A 19203-nucleotide genomic window follows, 5' to 3' on the forward strand; every position below is an offset into this window, starting at 1 on the left:
ACACCAATGTGATGCGATAGCTGGTGGACCGTAACAGCCCACCACGCCAATACAATATCTTGATGGACCTAGCTCGCTGGTGTCGGCGCCGCTACATATTGGAAGGGCACCAGAGTCAGCCATACTCACCCAAGATCACATTATTGGCCTTCCCAGGGATTGGGAAACTGACCGGACAACATAGGCTGGCTCTATGGCCTGCAAAGGGCATACAGACAATCGGGGACATATTTATAGAAGGCCGCATCATGTCCTACGCTGACCTCATGCCAACACCCAACGTGGATCGGGGATGGTTTCTAATGTATTGTGCCCTACAGCAGCTCATACCCCGTACATGGTGTTGCAGGGACAGGGAACCTCTGACCTCTCTTCTCCTACACAAATTACTAACCGGCGTGGGAGGTCACTGCAGCACATCTCAGATGTATGGTGTCTTACTCGGTAACCCGGACGTAGCTCAAGCAAAAGCGAAGGCTAGATGGGATAGGATTCTTCCCACACCGCTGACACAACAGACATGGTGCAGTGCACTCAATTTGACACAGGAAGTATAGCGTAATCCCAGATTCCGTTACACACAATTCAACTATCTACATCAAACCTACCTGTCTCCGCATCGACTACAGCGTACGTACCCTCAGACTAATCAGGTGTGCCCAAGATGTGGAGACTTGGACGCCACCTTCTACCATATGACGTGGGAATGCCCGCCAGTCCTTCAAGCTTGGCATGCCATAACCACACTGACCGCTGAACTGCTGGAATTCCCACTCTCCCCCATGCCCGAATCCTGCTTACTGGGTATCTGCCCGAAGCCTAAAAGGGGGGAAACAGGTACATGGGTGCATTGAACTGGCATTCGTATTGTTCAAGCGCCTTCTGGCGATGCAGTGGAAAGCACCGAACACGCCAGACACGCCGCTGGATGGGCGACTTGCTGAAATGGGCAAAAGTGGAGGAACAAGTATTACACTCACTTCGAGATAGAGGGATGCTGATGGAAGCCCTCGTCTTATCACTCGAGGCTAAAGACGACACCCACATCCCATGGAGCCGCAAGCAGCATTTTCCAACATATATCTTGCACATCAGCTGCATTGATCAGATGAGGCGATATTAAGATATACACAATGGAAGATGATCCGGCACACCACCCTATACCCCAAGCACTGAGACAATAAATAGCTACACACCCGAGCCCAGTTCCAATGTTGCCAGTAGCCACGCCATACACCGCTCACCACATACACAGCTGAATAGGGGACACCGTGCACCAGCCATAGTGTTCCTTATCCGGATCAATATTATCCACAAAGCGACACAGAGCACAATATTACCTGTAGTGCCTAAATTGACAGGCTGTCTGTAGTTACCTGCCTTCGTCTAAATAACTGCCACGTATTAATAAATTAATCCTTTAGCTTGCCAAGATCTATCGTCACCCGGGGCGCACTACTCCCCCGCCTTTCCAGCGCCTCTCCCCTCTCCCCATCAGAGGTCACCCCTAAGCTGTAACAAACCTACTTCCGTCTTACCGTTCCTATCCTTCTATCTCACATCTTCTCGGCTTTCTATACTGTTTTCTCCGCGCTATTGTTGAATTATATGTTGTATTATGAAGACGATAACGCTACGGCGCTCGATTGTATACGATGTTGCGCATTCAATCACAATAAAGAGATTAAAATGAAAAAAAAATACAAGCACTTACAAGGACAATAGGTTTCGCCTATGCTAGAGCTATTGGTTTTGCCAATGTGTTTTAGCCATGTTCTTCACTAGCGAGGCTGCTGTTTCAACAAGGCTAAAGGTCAGTGGCATAGAGAAGAGTGGCGTGGAGTGTCGTAGAGTGGAATGGCAAAGAGTGGAGTAGAGTGTTGTAGAATGGAGTGGCAAAAAGGGTAATTTATTGCAGTGGCATAGCGTGGAGTCACATGGAGTGGCAAAGAGTAAAGTGGACTGGTGTAGAGTGTTGCAGAGTATAGTGGCATAGATTGCAGTGGCATTGAGTGAAGTGGCATTGAATTCAGCATATACAATGCATCATCACAGAATGCAGTGGCGTAGATTATAGTGGTGTATAGTAGAGTGCAGCGGTGTAGGCTAGAGTGGTGCAGAGTGGAGTAGCTCAGAGTAGAGTGGCGCAGAGTGGAGAAGAGTTGAATGATGCAGCGGACAGTGCGCAGAGTAGAGGCAAGTGGCATAATGTGCAGTGACGTAGAGTAGCATGGAGTGGTGCAGAGTAGAGTATAGTGCCATCAAGTGCAGTGGTAGAGAGTACAATGGTGTAAAGTTGAGTAGTGCAGAGGAGAGTGGTGTAGAGTTCAGTGGATGAGAGTGCAGTGTTGCAGAGTGTCAGTGCAGTGATGTAGAGTGGCACTGAGAACAGTGACGCAAAGTGCAGTGGTGTAAAGTGCAGTAACAGAGTGCAGCTGCATAGAGTGCAGTGGTTAAGAGTAGAGTGCACAGGCGTAGAGTGCAGTGGCATAAAGTGCAGTGGCACAGATTAGATTGTTTCAGAGTAGAGTGAAGTGGCAGAGTGGAGTGGTGCAGGGTAGAAAGCTGTTGCGTAGAGTAGCATAGAGGGTAATAGCGCAGAGTAAAGTGGCCTAGACTGCAGTGGCATAGAGTGCAGCAGAGTAGATTAGAGTGGTGTACAGTTGACTGGCATAGAGTGTAGGGGCATAGAGTTGAGTGTTACAGAGTAGAGTCCATTGACGTACACTGCAGTGGCATAGAGTGCAGTGTTGCAGTGTGGTATACAGTACAGTGGCGTAGAGTGTAGTTGTGCAGAGTAGATTTGTGTGACTGGAGTGGTGTAGAGTGCAGTAGTTATGAGTGCAGTAGTGTAGAGTAGAGTGGTGAAGAGTGCATTGGCATAGAGTAAAGTGTTACTGAGTAGAGAGGCACATTGACATTTGACCTCTGTCTTTGAAAGGACAGCAAATGTGATAAGATAAGAACAAGATCTGAAGTCCTGTTAACAGAAAGCGAGTTAGTTGAAGGATAAAGAAAACACTTTCTGCAAATGAGGGACGAACGGCAACTAAGGCGAGTGAATGGAACGCCTGAAAGTAAGAGTTACAAACCACAAAGCCAACGGTAGTCAACGAGTGGAATGTATTCCTTGGGCAACTACCTGAAAGTCCCTAAGATGTCTTTAGAAAACCAGAAAGCTGCACTGTTTGGTAGGCTACGATCTAAAAAATGACATAGCCAGATAATAATGACAAAGGGCTTCAGCATAGACTCATTCACACACAATCATATAGTTGGGTGTTGATGCACATATATTACTGTGACAATTAGTGAACATCAGTTAAATATGTTAACATTTTAAATGCAGATATAAAGAACATTTAGCTATATGAACCTTAAAGCATTTAATGTGTAAGACATTCATATTCTATGATAAAACACTTGTAATCAATCAACTGGGGATGGCGAGATGACAACCCTTATCTAAACCGTAGAGGCTCCCACCCTGTCCGGACCATCCACTTGTGCTAAGGGTTTAGTTGAGGCCACAAGTGTTCCTACCTACAGCAGGCTTTGGGCAGAGCAGCTTGTACACAAGTATTGGCATATTGAGGGGCTCTGGCAACATGCCATTCCACTGGCATGTATTAAGGAGAAACTTCTGTCTTATTTTACACCATTAAAATTTCTACCTGCAGCACATCAATCGTGTTACTTTTCTTTTGTTCTGCACGTTTGGATTTTAAAGCAGGTTTTGAATGTTTACTTCTGGACTGTGCATATGATCTGTCTGGCCAGCTAACAAGAGAGCAGTACACACACATCAACCTGGAATTCATACAGTTGAAAATGACCAGACAGCAAATCAGTTCTATGGAGAAACATAAAGCTTTGCACAAAACTCTCAGAACATGCATCTTCCTTTGCCTTAACCATGCTATCCTTTGACAATACTCACCCCCACAAGAACAGTCAATTGAAACACCACAATATATTCAATCCCCTTATTTTATCAACCAGCCTATGTAGGAATCCTCCTACAGGTCCACAACCATCAAAAACAAACCTTTCCATTAATTTTTTCTAGCAAGATCTCTTAATCAAACTTTAATACCCTATTAAACTGAAAATATAATGTGTTTCTACACTAGTCATCCACCAGCAGTTTGCCTTCAACATATGAGCCTTCCATAAGGATAAAACTGTATCTGCCATAAATGTAGCCATACATACATTATGAGCTAAGCATTCAGGCTACCAAACAACCTCCCCTCCCTTTCTCTCTCTTTTCCAATTGAATGTCTCACAAACCTGTTCACTAAAAGGTAACACTGGTCAGATCCCTTGCACCTTTGGTGGTTCACTTGCCCTTGGACTGCAGAAGACTGAGAAGCTGCCAAGATTACCATTCTTTCGGGATGAATGGTAATGTGAAATTGGGAATCGCTGAGAGAGACATCTGGGGGTGACTGAAGACATGGGGAGCACTGATAGAGTCTAAGGGGAGCAATGCACAGAAGAAAATGGCAAAAAGGAAGGCAGCACAACTACAGAAGTAATGATAAGGAAAGTAAAGCTTTATCATTTTGATTTTTTAACTCTGTCCCACAGCGAAAGTGTCTTTGGTTAGACAATCCTGTGTCATTAACATAAGCTGGTTCTTTTCAGCATTTGCTAAAAGGTACCAATATCAGCTGGTGGTAAAGGAGCTCAACGCAAGACAAATACAATACTGATGATCTTTCACAGAAGGCCTCCAATTTCAGTGGCTGGACAGAGTAGTAATGATAGATGCGGTGGCTGAAACTATGAAACTACTGGCTACTGCAGGATATGCAGAAGAATATCAAGAGCCAGACTTCAGAAAGCACCACGAAGACCAACAATATGAGGCAAAGGCACAATCTAGGTATTCACCATTCAAAAAACCTCATGCCCAGTAGTGTTGTCAAGTGAAGAACTTACAAGAACAGATGTTGCAGATGATCAGATTTTAAAAGTGGAGGACTGTCAAAGCCTCCGCCAGAGTGGAGTAATTATTTGCTTTTAGGAAATAAGAGGAGTCTATCTTTGTCATTTTACAATATTGAGAGCGGTAATGAGATATTGTTGAAAAGGGACTCTCAGAGGTGGACCCCACCTATTATCCTATTTCCTTTGTTTTCTTTTTTCTCTTGCCACTATTTCACTTGTGCCCTTTTATACACTTCTCTCTCTAAATGGTACCACAAGGACATCATGGCAGTTGTGTCTTTAGGGTCAGATGGGGTCCCATTACCACCTGAAAGAGAGGGGGGCACAGTCTTGTCTGAAGGGAAATTATTTTACTTGCTTTATATATTGTCTGTTGTACTGGCTCTAGGCTGTACTGTAGAGTGTTGGGGGGAAGGAAGACATCTTACACACTCAGTGGGACATTTTTGGATGCAGCTTGGCATTTCTGGGAACCAAATATCTATTCTCAATGAACATCAAAGGCCCCACTTGTCAAATAAGTGTAAAGGCTATGGCACTACCTGAGGGGAACTTCGACCAGCCTTTTTTGACAGAGACTGAGCCTAGGAGGGAGCTGGGTCGGTAACACACTAAAGTGATTTTCCTCTAACCACATTTTCTCCCCATGCTCCACTAGTACAATAGAAATGGATATCTTACTTAAACAGACCTCATTACCGAATTCTATTCTACAGAAAGGGACCTGTGGGGCAGACAATTCTTGGTTCAAATCAATTATATGGGTACCGAACCTATATTTCTCTATTATTTACCCTTAGGTCATGAGATCTTTATCATTGAAATTATAAGATCTCCAAATAATTGTGGAAGGAAAGTTTACTCCGAGCATCTCCACCACAAGCGCTTTCAAATGGTGTTGCTGGTTCATCCACTGCGCTACTAGTGCTAGAGTCTAAACAGCTATCTTTGGCGGATGATGCGCTGCTAACATCAGAGATATTAGAGTCGTCAGCAAAAAAAACGTATCCCCAATATCAGGGGATCCAGTGGCGCTTTGCGACTCACTCTTTTCTGCATCTGGCTGTATTACCACAGAATTCTCTGAAGCTTGCTCCGAGGGATGATGTGAGGCAATACTACCCATAAGAGAGCTCCCAGCAGGCCCTTTGTCAGACATATGGTCCCTCAAATGAACTTTCCCAAATTCACTCTTTTCGCCAGGCCCCCTTCCCCCATACCTCGTAATGTGATATCCACAAAGTCTGCAGTGACAACTTCACGGGAGTTAACTGGTCCTTCCTGCTTGCCTTCATTACCCTTCTTGGACTGAGCAGGGACCGTGCAGCCAGTGCCCCCTCAAGAGTCAGGAGGTGCCCTTGATGGTGTAGGTAACACTTCCAAAGTCAAGGTGGCGGTTGTGGAAGCCGAAAACATTTCTGTAATAGAGGGCTGTGAGGCTTTGCAAGCTAGAAGGGAGGGCCGCCGGCCAGCCTTCTGCATTTGCTTCATCAAAACCGGGGCCTGTGTCAGAGCTGGGACACCGAGCGTCGCTTCTTCCACCTTCCAAAGTGTTTGACCAGTGCCTCTTTGAGAAGGTGCTGAGCAGGCCAAAGCACGGCTCTTGATGCACCTTTGCCTCCTCTGTTGGGCATAATCTGTGTGCTGCCGATTACCCCAGGCCACCAGGCCCGCAAAACGTGATGTACCAACAACAAAGCACAGGCAACGCGGAGCAGTACCACAGCTTTACTCAGGGTGGCCTAGGGGTAAACAGTGTTCTGGCTCCAGCATCGTGTCCTGAGCACTCTGGTCATACCACAGGCCAAAAGCAGTGTAAAACAGTGCTGGTCAACAGTCTATCAAGACAGGTAGGATACCACCATCCTCCCCATAAGTCAGCATTTTCAGGCTGTGAGGACAGGGAAGCAGCGAGCGGGCATACTACACGGGTGCCATCTTCCTCCTGCTCAACACCTTAGGTCTGCATTGGGCCACATGATGGACTTTTGAGGAGAATGTGGCCTGTAAACTAAGATGGGATTACTCGGCCACACAGCAGGTATACCCGGAGGGCCAATGCAGTCCAGAGCTATTGCAGTCGGGGCAAACTCTGATTGGTGGCACAAGATATACTGTTGAGGCTAAGGAACCCTTGCTCTCACTCATCCTTCAATCTACAAAGTAGTTGCAAGAGGATGTTCATATTGAGAACCATCACACTTGTCTTACTTCTGAAAGGAGCATTCCCTGAACTTACGCAATGGAATTGGGATTCAGAGCTTCAGCTGGTCCATCGCTTCCCTGTCACTACTAAGAAATATCGGGACACAGAGGTGGAAAAACCAAGAGCCATCCTAATGTTCTTTTGAAACTTTCTTTTGAGGAAAGCTATTTACGGAAAAGCACAACCCAATGTAAGAAGAGAGTTTGATGGTCACTCTTTGCCAATCTACGGCTGAGCGTCCCTGACACCTTAGGCAGCTGTTTAATTCTTTTCAAAAGTCTTCCTGTTAAACCAGGCTCATCTATAAGTAACCATTAGGGGGAAAACTCAAACTTTTGTGTCAGAGGTCAAAGCTAAGAAATATTTGATGTGACTTAATGGACTTATTTGCTAAGTGATGGCTGTCTTTTTTTCTCTTTTGTGGTGTCCTTTCGTTTCCTTGCCTCACCTTGGGGACACATACTGTAAGTGGAAAACGCTCCGCTGCTGGCTAATAGTTTTGATTAGTTATGATTACTTATGACTGGGCTGGCTTTTCGTCTTTAAGGTTACCCGGTTGGTATAAATGGCTTAGTGCGGGATTCTGGGGATTCCGGTCCGTTCTCCCCCCCATTTATTTTTCTTTTCTCTCACTTTATTTAGTTATCATCAGCCATGGGGTGGGGCTAGCGGTGAGAGTGCTACTGGGTTGCACCTACCAGTCGCTGGCCATGATTGCTCATCTTGGATGGAGGGTAGATTGGGGTTTGGCAGAGGTTGCAACACAGGAGCAAGACAGTTTTTTCCTCTCTTAGACAGATTCCTTAAGTATATTAATTGTATATTTTCAGTTATGGTTCACTTCATTCGGGACTTTCTCTGGATCATATTATTAAAAATATTAGACTAGCTATGGTCAATATCTGGGGGCTAAATGATGTAAAGAAACGCCAAAGGTCACCTTAGAGCTACAGTTGCTAAAGGCAGATATTGTCTGACTCACACACAGAGGGTCCTAGGTGTGGGATCTTTGAACCCCTTGGGTTTCATCTAATCCAAGGCACTTAATTCGTGGCACTGACAAGAGGTGTTGCAGTCTTTTGTGTGAATGCAGCTTTTAAGTGCACACAAATTGATAGAGAGGAGCGATGAGTTATAACTGAATGCCATCTCCCAAATGGGGTATTTACACTTTGCTCAATGTATGGTGCTGTCTCTGATGATCCAATGGTGTTCGAGTGGCACAACAATGAATTGGCCTTATGGTCCTCACCAATTATTGTCTGTGGGGATTTTGATATAAGCAGTGCAGGTAAATGGTATTGGGGTGCCAGAAGCCCAGGGTCTTTTGCTCTGTGTGATTTGGCTTATAATAATTGGTTGGTTGATGTTTGGGGTGTTAAAATGCCTTCTGACCCAGGATATACGTATTATTCTGGCCCACACCAAAAACATGCATATCTTGATTTTTTTCTTGGTCTCTAGTTCTTTTGTACGAGACTGTAGAATTGATAAGTTTCCTGTTACATGTCGGACCACAACCCTTTCGTGGTAGCAGTTGCACTTAAGGGCTGGGAAAGACAGGCCCTGAATTGAAGCTTTGAGTGCGCCCTTTTATTGGATGAAGGTTCTATGATCAATCAAAACATGGATACCTATCTTTATGAAAGAAAACAACAGCAGTTCCCCGCTCGGGGCTGTGTGGGGAGCATTTTAAGCTGGCGTTTGGGAACAAACTCTGTTCTTTAGTTTGAATCGCCGAAAGAAGGAGAAACTCTGTATAACTGAATTATATAAGGCACTAGCGGAAGCAGAAACTAGGTTACTATCCACTGTCAAAAAGGGGTAGATATACAAGAAGCCCAACAAAGGGTAGCAATGGTTAAAGGTACAATTCTAGAGGCAACAGCTAAAAAAGTGACAGATATATACCTAGCTTGGAAAGAGAAATGCAGGAGCCATAAAAGTAAGGGACCCTATGTCTGGGTTAGTCCCAGAACCCTTAGATATTTGCGCTGCCTTCCAGAGGTTTTATTCAGCCTTGTATATGGAGAATTCAGACTGGGAAGATAAAGAGGCTCAGCAATTTTGTGGTGAAACCTCGTTAAATGTCCTAGATGAAGTGGACCGGGAATCATTGGAAGGTCCTATTACAGGGAACTAAATTTTTCAGGCCATTTCCAGTGTAGTACCGGGTAAGGCTGTTGGATCAGATAATATTCCTCCTGAGTTCTAACAGGTTTTTTTCAGCCTCTATTAAAGAACACTTACTTGATCTTTTAAACCATATCTATAATCGCGCCATTCCCCCCGAAGTCGTGGTCTACGGCCAACACTGTGGTCTTTCCCAGAAAGCATAAACCTGTACAGGAACTGGGCTCATACTTTCTAATTACGCTAATTAACAGAGATTCAAAAAACATATTCTAAAGTTTTGACTGTGCATCTGTCTAGGATTATTAGTAAGATTGTGTCCCCTAGGCAACACGGCTTCATTCCTGGGAGAGGCACAACTAACCATACTAGCAGTGCGACCTCGCGTTTGAGGCTGCAGGTATAGCCGGGGGACTCTATGGCTTTAATTCTACTGGACGCTGAGAAAGGGTTTGATAGAGTCTCCAAGCGTTACCTGTGGGAGGCTATTCGGAAAGTGGGTGTCGGGTCAGGGTTCATTAAGGCTATTGGTGCTCAATATCAGGATCCCACGGCCAGGGTCTTTGTAACGGGAGGCTATTCGATCCAATCAAGATACAAAGGGGGACAAGGCAGGGATGTCATTGCTCCCCTTTATTTTTACCATTTACATTGATCCGTTCACTCAGAGAATCAACACTAACCCCATGATTATGCCAATACAGTTAAAGGGAAGCGATACCAAGACTTTGGCACAAGCCGACGATGTGGCATTGGTTTCTTCGGACACCAAGACCACTTTAGAAGAAACTGGAAGAGAGGCTACTCGGTTCGGGAGGTTTTCGGGGTACAGGCTTAACAATAAGAGGTAAGTGGTTGTTAATAGCTATGCTTCCCTGTGATGCTCGCACAGTGGACAATGCAACATACTTAGGGGTTAATATTTCTTCTAATGTTGACCGGATTAAAGGCTCTAACCTAGGACCCTTTAAGGCAAAATTCAGCAAGGACTTTGCCCAGATGAATAATCTACATCTCTCTTTAGTTGGACGTTGTAATGTTTTAAAAATGCTACTTCTTCAAAAAGTCTTATTTCATCCAGGCTATTCCATTAGAGGTTGAGACTTTTTGGTTTAGATGGCTGGAGGACATGATGTCAAGATTTTTATGGTCCTATGGGCAGACGAGGAGAGTGCTGAGGTTCTTTACGCTCCTGTGGGAGAAAGGAGGCTGGCTGGTGCCCAATCTTAAATCATATTACTGGGCGACCACTCTTCAACAATGTCGAATCCTGTTTCAGGAAGAGAATTCAGAATGGGAGGTGGCTGGTAATGACCCCTCGCAGTTTGTACTTGTACTTGTACTTGTACTTGGGAAAGAGGCCTGGGGCTGCCTCTGGAGGCAAGTTGAGTTTGGGTATTTTAAAAGCGTTCACTTTAAGCCTTTGCAGTGTGCTTTTAAGGTGTGGGTAGCAATGCGTAAACATCTTGGCATCGGACATCATAATTACTATCCACCTAGGTTTAATAACCCTTTATTACCAGACTTATTCCAGGATCCTTGTGTCTACCGCTGGAAAGGGCTCGGACTTACTAGGCTGGGGGAGTTCTTTTCTTCCTCAGGTTTGGTGTCATTTGAGGATCTTGTCAGGAAATATTCGGTTGGCCACAAGGAATTCTATAAATGTCTGTAATTCAGGGATTTTCTCGGCCGGAAAGGAGGGAGCCCTACTGGATTTTTCCAGGTGGATTTAGTGGACCTTGTCCAATTGGGGAAATATATGGTTTGTTGAATCAGCTTATGAAGGATGATTTGAGTACACATTCTGAGAAAAGCCAGGAGAAACTTCCCATCCCTAACTCTACTCTATCGGAATCTCTTCTCCTCGCCCACTTGGTCTTCCTCACTGCTAACTTGTTAGCCCAGCATTAAAAAACCTGTTTTAATTTGTATAATACACCGGGGAAGATTGTGCAGTGTGGTTGAGATAAGAGGCCACGGTGCCAAAGATTCTATCTTTATGGGGCAGATTTACTTCATATTTTGCTGGCTATCCAGGGCTTACTGGAACCAGCGCTGAAATCTTTGAACTTCTTAAAGGGAAGCTTAAGCTGGAAGTTTCTTTAACCCCCTCAGCTGATAATGCTTGGAGTTCAGGAAGGTGTTCCTAAAGGGGTACGCTCGTTTTTATTTATGGCCTCTGCAGTATTTCGGCCTTGTACTACCTCCGCTTGGCTCGCTCCCGAATCTCCCTCTTTCGGGTAATGGCTTACTAGAATGTTTGCAATATACAAGCTTGTGAGCGTTTTGTACCAGTGCAAGGGTGAAAAAGCAAAGATGTGGGGGCTTGGGCCCCTTTCTCTCATTGGATCATGGCCCATAAACAGTAGTAGATGGGGGTCCTGGGCAGGGTTCTTCACCTTTTTTTTATTTTTTATAACCCTTAATGTAATCGGATTGTCATGATGGGGATATAAGGGACAGTTGCTGCACTATGCAAAATATTGTTTGCATTTCGGATACTGATAAAAATGTTGGAATCTCTGGATCTATTTATATGAAATTTGTAGTTTTTAACACTTTGTTTTTACAATTGTGTAGTTGATCTATGACTGCTTCTGTGTTGGAGAGTGTGGGGGGTGCTTGTATATTTTGTAAAATTTGCAATAAAAATGGGGATGACAGAGGCATCCCCCATGCTTCTGATGCAGGGAACGGCAAGTAAGAAATCAAAAATACGAAATAGCGACTGGGTGTAAAAGATGTCATTATTTGCGTGTAGGTAACAAGATCTGAAAGATGAAGCAGGCAGCAGAGCCCCAGGCTGACAGCTCTCAGTACCAGCTCTGTCTTCACGGTTCGGATCAACGATTATAAATTAATTTTAGAGGCACTATTTTTTAAAAATGGGAGCAAAAACAATTGAAAAATACTGACACATACCACTGAGTACTAGCGTACAAGTTACTTACCTTTGATAACGCTATATCTGGTAGAGACATATTCTAATTGCAGATTCCTTACCTTAGAATTTCCCCCAGGAGTCAGACTGGATCTGGAGATTTTTCTTAAAGCAGTACCACTATGCGCCGTCATATGGCGTCCGTCGATTCCGAAGACATTGTTGCTGTCGTAGTCGCCGTGATAACGTTGCAGTACTATATAGGCGCCACCCAGGATGTGCTGATGTCCGTTTCTCTTCACAACTTTCTACACCAGTAGCACAGAGCCATGAAGAACACAGAGAATGGTGCGCCAAAACTAGGGCCCTTAAAGGGAGTTCCTGTACCTAGAAATCAGTTCGCAGTGCGGGGAGGATGGGCGGGTCGGTAAGTGATCTGCAACTAGAATATGTCTCTACCAGATATATTGTTACCAAAGGTAAGTAACTTGTACTCTGATAGAGACTTCTAGTTGCAGATTCCTTACCTTAGAATAGATACCTAAGCAATACCATCCCCGGTGGTGGGCTGCGAACTAAGATCACACCAAAAAGTCTTGCAGGACCGAACAGCCAAAGTAGTCATCTCTGCGGACCTGACTGTCCAGGCAGTAATGCTTGATGAATGTATGCAAAGAGGCCCACGTTGCCGCCTGGCAGGTATCCAGGACTGGAACTCTGCGTGCTAACGCTGTGGTAGCAACAGTTGCTCTGGTAGAACGAGCGTGCAAACCCTCCTCAGGGGGTTGCTTTTTTGCCAAAGCGCAGTACATTTTGATGCCGAGGACTACCCATGAGAGATGGTCCTCCTCTGCACTGCCCATCCTTTCTTCGTACCCACATAACCCACAAATAGTTGTTTGTCCACCCAGAAATCTTTGGTACGATTTAGGTAGAACGCCAATGCTCTTTTTGGATCCAAGCGGTGGAGTCTCTCCTCCTCATCCAAGGGATTGTGGGGGTGAGTAAAAAGTGGGCAAGGCGATTGATTGACCTACATGAAATGGTGTCACCACTCTGGGAGGGAAGGAAGTCCTGGTACGAAGCACCACCTTGGCAGGATGTACTGTTAGGAATGGTGTCTTCCAAGAGAGCCTGGAGCTCACTCATTCTGCAAGCATAGGTGATGGCAAACAAGGAGACAGTTTTAAGGGTCAAAAGGACAGTTGTGGAGCAGCTCGAAAGGAGCACAGATGAGGTACGTGAGTACCACGTTCAAATCACACTGAGGCATTATGAACAGGATAGGAGGAAACATATGTGCGAGTCCTTTGAGAAACCTCCCAACAATGGGAGATTTGAACAGAGATGGTTGGGCTGGTAGCCTTAAAAAGGCAGAGAGGGCAGACAAATAGCCCCTGAGGGTGCCCAGAAAATAGCCCTACTGGGCAAGAGAATGAATAAAAAGGAGAAACTCTGAGAGAGGTGCAGAGAGGGGATCAACAGACTTGTTGATACACCATGCCACAAATTTCTTCCAACTACAGGTGTATACCGTTTTGGTGGAGGATCGCCTGACTGCCAAGATAACATCACAGACTTCAGGTCGAAAGCTGACAACTGCCGCCCCTCAATCTCCATGCAAGGAGGCAGAGACTGGACAGGTTCGGGTGAATGACCGTCCCCTAATGCTGCAACAAATGATCCTCCCAAAGGGGCAGTCTGATCAGAGGATTGATGGCCATGCTCATTAGCTCGGCATACCAGACTCTTCGTGCCCAGTCCGGAGCCACCAGGATTACTTGGGCCCGGTCTTGCCTGATCTTCTTCAGAACTCTGAGCACAAGTGGTATTGGCGGGAAGGAGTACAGGAGACGTGAGCTCCACTCGTGATGAAAAGCGTAGACGAATGAGTGCCGCCTTGGACACTCCAACGCGCAAAATAGCTGATATTGCGTGTTCTCTGCGGAGGCGAATAGATTAAACCAAGGCTATCTCCACTGCTGAAAGAGACCCTGCGCTACCTCTGGATGGAAGTGTCATTCGTGATCAACTATACATAGACGGCTGAGTTCATCTGCTCTTCGTTCAGAGAGCCTGTCAGATGTTGAACCACCAGTGAAATGCCCTGGCATTCCAGCCATGTCCAGAGACGAAAACCCTCTTGAAAAAGGGTCCACGACCCTACTCCTCCCTGCTTGTTGCAGCTCCACATGGCGGTGTTGTTGTCGATGAACACCTGCACCACTTTCCCTCTGAAAGAGGGAAGGAATGCTTTCAATACAAGTCGGATCGCCCGGAGCGCCAAAAGGTTGATGTGGAGTCTTGACTCCACTGGAGACCAGAGGCCTCTGATCGCTGCCTCTCCCATATGGCCAACCCATCCCAGGAGTGACGCATCTTGCACTACTGTGAGGTCAGCCTGAAGAAGGGAGAGGAATCTGCTGTTGACCCAATCTTTATCCGACAACCACCACTGCAGGCCTTTCGTAGTTCCCTCTGAGATCTGGACCATGTCTGGGAGATTCCCCTGATGCTTTGCCCACTGGAACTTCAGGTCCCACTGCAGAGCCTGCATATGCCATCTAGCATGTTGGACCAGAAGAATGCAGGAGCCCATGAGGTCCAGCAGCCTCAGAGTCATTCTCAATAAAATCCAGGATTTAGGCTGAAACATCGGGATCATAGCCAGGATATCCTGGACTCTTTTTGGGAGGATAAGCCCGAAACTGCCCTGTTTCCAGAACAGCTCCGATAAAAAGGAGTGTTTGAGAGGGAGTCAGGTGTGACTTTGGCACGTTTATTGTGACTCCCAGCAAATGCAGGAGGTTTGACATAGTCTGGAGGTGGTAGATGACTTTCAGGGGTGTGTCTGCCTTCAACAGCCAGTCTTCGAGGTAGGAGAAGACTGAAACCCCTAACCTGCGCAGATGAGCTGCAACCACTACCATCACTTTTGTGAACACCCCAGGGGCACTGGTAAGGCCAAAGAGGAGCACTGTGAACTGAAAGTGCTTGTGACCTCCCATGAATCGCAGGTAACGTCTGTAAGCCGGCAGGATGGGAATGTGAAAATAAGCATCCTGGAAGTCCAACGCTACCATCCAGTCTCCAGGGGAGAAAGCACCTGAGCTAGGGTTAGCATTTTGAACTTCTTCTTGAGGAAGCGATTGAGGGACCGGAGATCTAGGATAGGGCAAAGTGCCTTGTCTTTTTTGGGCACCAAAAAGTGGTGGGTATAACAACCACAACCTACTTGTGGCACAGGGACCCTCTCTACGGCTCCCGGGGCCAAAAGAGCATTGACCTCCTCGTGGAGAAGTGTCAAATGATCCTCAGATAGATGATGTGTGATGGTGGCATGGCCAGAGGAGAAGTCTTGAAGGGGAGGGTGTAACCCCTTCAGATAAATTTGTAACATCTACCTGTCTGTGGTAATGGATTCCCAGTGGGGCAGGTGATGGCAGATCCTGCCGCCCACTGGTCCCAGACATTCCGACCGACTAGAAAGGCTTGAAGGCAGAGGAGGGGGCGGGGGTGAACTGGGTGGACCGCTGGCTCTGTTCCACAAGCTTGTGGGATCCTCCGTCTGCGCAGAGGCTGTACAGCATGCGTGGGTCGGTGGCTGGCTGGAAAGGAATGCGGTTAGGTGCCCCTTCCGTAGCCACGAAAGGAGCGAAAAGCAGACTGTGGGGGGCGAGGAGCAGCTACGAGGCCAAGGGTCCACTTTTCCTCTGAAGAGATGGGTCCATCAAAGGGCATGTCCATCAAGGATTTCTGGACATCCCCTGAAAAGCTAGACATCCTCAACCAGGCGTGGCACCTCACCTCAAAGCCACCGTCGATGCAACCGATCTGCCCAGTGAGTCGGACATATCCAGTCCACAACGAATCATGAACTTTGCTGAATCTCTCCCATCCGTAACAGCTTGGGAGAGAACGGTCCGGGCCTTCTCTGGGACTCGAAGTAGCATGTGCACAACTGTATCCCAGAGAGTATGGGAGTATCAGCCCAAAAGGCATGCGGTGTTCATGGACCACAGTGCTAGACTGGCGGAAGAAAACATTTTCTTCCCCAAGTTATCCAGTCTTTTTGATCCCCTGTCCGGGGGAGCGGAAGGGATTGCACCACCAGAGGATGATTAAGCCTGGATGACAAGGCTCTCGGGCGTAGGGTCAGGAACATTGTGCTGGTCGGTGCAGGCCAATGGCGGCAGGCAACAGTCCAACTACAGGAGCCCCTGTGCTGGGTTTGGACCAGGTAACCAAAAGGACATCCATAAGGGCTTCATTGAAGGGAAAGAGGGGTTCCGAAATGGAGGCCTCAGGCTGAAGCACCTCAATCAGGAGGTTAGTCTCAACCTCCACAGAAGAAAGCTCGAGGTTCAAAACCTCAGCAGCCCTTCTCACCACCATAAAGTATGACAGTCCCTCCTCCGTAGCTATGGCAGGGAGAGAAAGCATATCAGGGGAGGTGTCTAACCCACTGGCGTGGCCCAAATCCTGAACCCAGTCCATGTCCGGGTCAAGCTAGTATTCTTAAGGGACCAGCGACCCCTCTACACTATCCCCCATATCCATACTCATATGAATAAGGGTCAGGATTCGTCCTGGGCCCAGGAGAGCCCATGCAAAACTGAATCAGCGTCAAGCGATGCCGTTCCCACTCCAAGTCGTCGGGGATCAGTAAAGAATAGACGTCTATTGTGAGCCCAATGGGCGTTGGGAGTGTCGACGTCTGTCCAGACGCCGGGGAAGGTCGCATTGGCACAACAGGTGCCGGGACGGATCTGGGAATTAATCAAGAGGTTCCTTCTGGAGTCGGGCCAAAGCCAACAACTTGGAGCCCAAGGGGATCGTCACCTGGCTCCGAAAGTACAGAGGGTTGGTCGGTCTGTCTATAGATGAGGTGCATGGCCTCATAAAATTCTTTGATTTGGGCAGGGGTGGCACCGGCTCCCAGAGAGGAGCAGAGCAGACCTAGACAGATGCTCCAAAGACTGAGGCCTAGAGCGTCAATGCTCTTCCCGCGTTGCGTCGCCGAGCAACAGGGTGAAGTCGAAGAATGTTTGGCCTTCTTCGATGACTTCTTCTTGTGACCCGACCGTCCAGATGATTTGGACAAGGAGGAGTGGTGAAGAATCCGCGACCGGTCTCCTGACCTTCTTCTCGAACGAGACAGAGAGTGACACGGAGTTGAGTGCCAGGCCGCCATGAGCTTCACGGACCACTTCCTCAAAAGCTTTCGGGTTCCTGGCCCGGCACTCGACTTCAGGTTGTGGCCGTGCTCCAGATACTAGACGTAGACAAGGTGCGGATCAGTCACCGGCATCATTCGGTGATAGGAGTCACAGGGTTTGAATCTGGTCTTACAGGACATCCCTTGACTCATCAAAACTGATCAAAAATATATCGACAAAAGTCTTGCAGTTAGTTAAAAAAAAAATGACTGCCTGGTGCGGAAATAAAAGAACTGAGGTCAGCAGGCAGGGGAGGCGCCTATATACGACTGCGACGTCACCACAATGACAAAGCCACCTGCGTTGTTCACCGACACCACCTGACGGCGCGCAGGTGTACTGCTCAAAGAAAAATCTCCAGATCCAGTCTGACTCCTGGGGAAAATTCTATGAAAGGAATCTGCAACTAGAAATCTCTATCAGATAACACAGTACACATGGAAACACAAACCAGGGAATGGAAAGTGCAATTGGGAATTTAGGATACAGGCTCCGAAACCATTGAAGCCTACCGAAAGTTGCACGTGAAGCAGTACAAACGAGGTCAAGAAGAGTTTAAGACTACAGAAACACGCAGGTTATCATTAAAAAAACTCAACTGGATTTGCATTACCTGTGTGCACAACAAAAAACATACTATTTATCTATTACTGAAAAATCTAAACAAGAATATGGGGAGCTATTATTTTAGTGACCTCATTACACCCACACTTGTCTGTCTAAAATACTTAAGTTTGTGCACAGTTCACAATAAAAGTCACAGGGCAAGCTTGATGTCTTTTGTGGCTGGGATCTCATGCTATATACTGGAGTGTTAAGGAGATGGGTTAATTAAAAACAAAAAAAGGTATTTAAAAAAAAAAATGGGGCTGACGTAGAGTGGATCTCCATGTGAAAAGACCAGCATACACCACATCTGATTTTTGCATAGCACTTTTTATTTTTAGTTACCAATAAAAGATGGTAATATCTCTTAGCTTCGACAAAGAACGTAAATTTGTGTCATAAGCTAAAAGTTCAATTGTTAGATCCTAAGGCCATCACTTTGCAAATCACACAAATCAGTGATGAAATACATCTAACAAGGACGGACAAAGTATGTGTTCAACCTTTGGAATCGAATGTTACCTCACGAATTTCCATTACAGTTATCAAGTGAAACTAATCTGGAATTCACTTTCAATAACATTCACCATTTCATAGTGTCATGTTTAATTTCTACATCTCTACCGAAGTTGGTTTGTTAACATGTCACATACAAAAACACAGGTACTGTCTATTAAATGCCAGCGGGTTTGCAGTAATCCTATTTTCAAATGGATCATTCACTTGAGAGGAATATAACCTAGCAACATTGGTTAGCCCCAACGCCACAAAACCAGGTTTTACTGTGCTATACAATACATATTGCTTTTAATAGGACAAAACCTAGCTAATATCTTAAGAATTATGACATGAAAACGTATACATTTTCGTACTGTAGCTGGCATTGTTGTTTGATTTCTTTGACAGTTTGGTGCAAGTCTTTATTAATCTTAGATGCCAAGTTGACTACCGTCTTAAAAATGTAATAAATATATATGTGAATAAGTTATTCAAAAAACAACTAGCCTAACAGAGCGATGCACAGTTGTACAAGTCAGCAGTACCTGTGTGGATGAAGACATGTCTCTGCAAATGGTAGTTGGTTCTAAAGGCAGCGTTGCAGTGCTCACAGATATGACACTTGGGGATTTTCATACCAAGTGACCCATCCTCGTTTATAGTTAAGATCTACCAAAGAAAAAACAAAAAGTTTATATTTTCCT

At 46.0% G+C, this 19203-nt stretch overlaps 1 protein-coding gene across 2 annotated transcripts in view; it reads right to left on the reverse strand.

Moving 5' to 3' along the window:
- ZNF148 (zinc finger protein 148) overlaps nt 1-19203 on the reverse strand; it is a 216228-nt gene that overhangs the window by 82283 nt on the left and 114742 nt on the right. For both annotated transcript variants that reach the window (XM_069224287.1, XM_069224288.1), the window contains one exon: nt 19045-19168. In XM_069224287.1, coding sequence (XP_069080388.1) covers nt 19045-19168 — 124 coding nt within the window. The remainder of the gene's footprint in view (nt 1-19044; nt 19169-19203) is intronic.

This window comes from Pleurodeles waltl, chromosome 3_1, assembly GCF_031143425.1.
Source record: "Pleurodeles waltl isolate 20211129_DDA chromosome 3_1, aPleWal1.hap1.20221129, whole genome shotgun sequence".
NCBI classification, from domain to species: Eukaryota; Metazoa; Chordata; class Amphibia; order Caudata; family Salamandridae; genus Pleurodeles; species Pleurodeles waltl.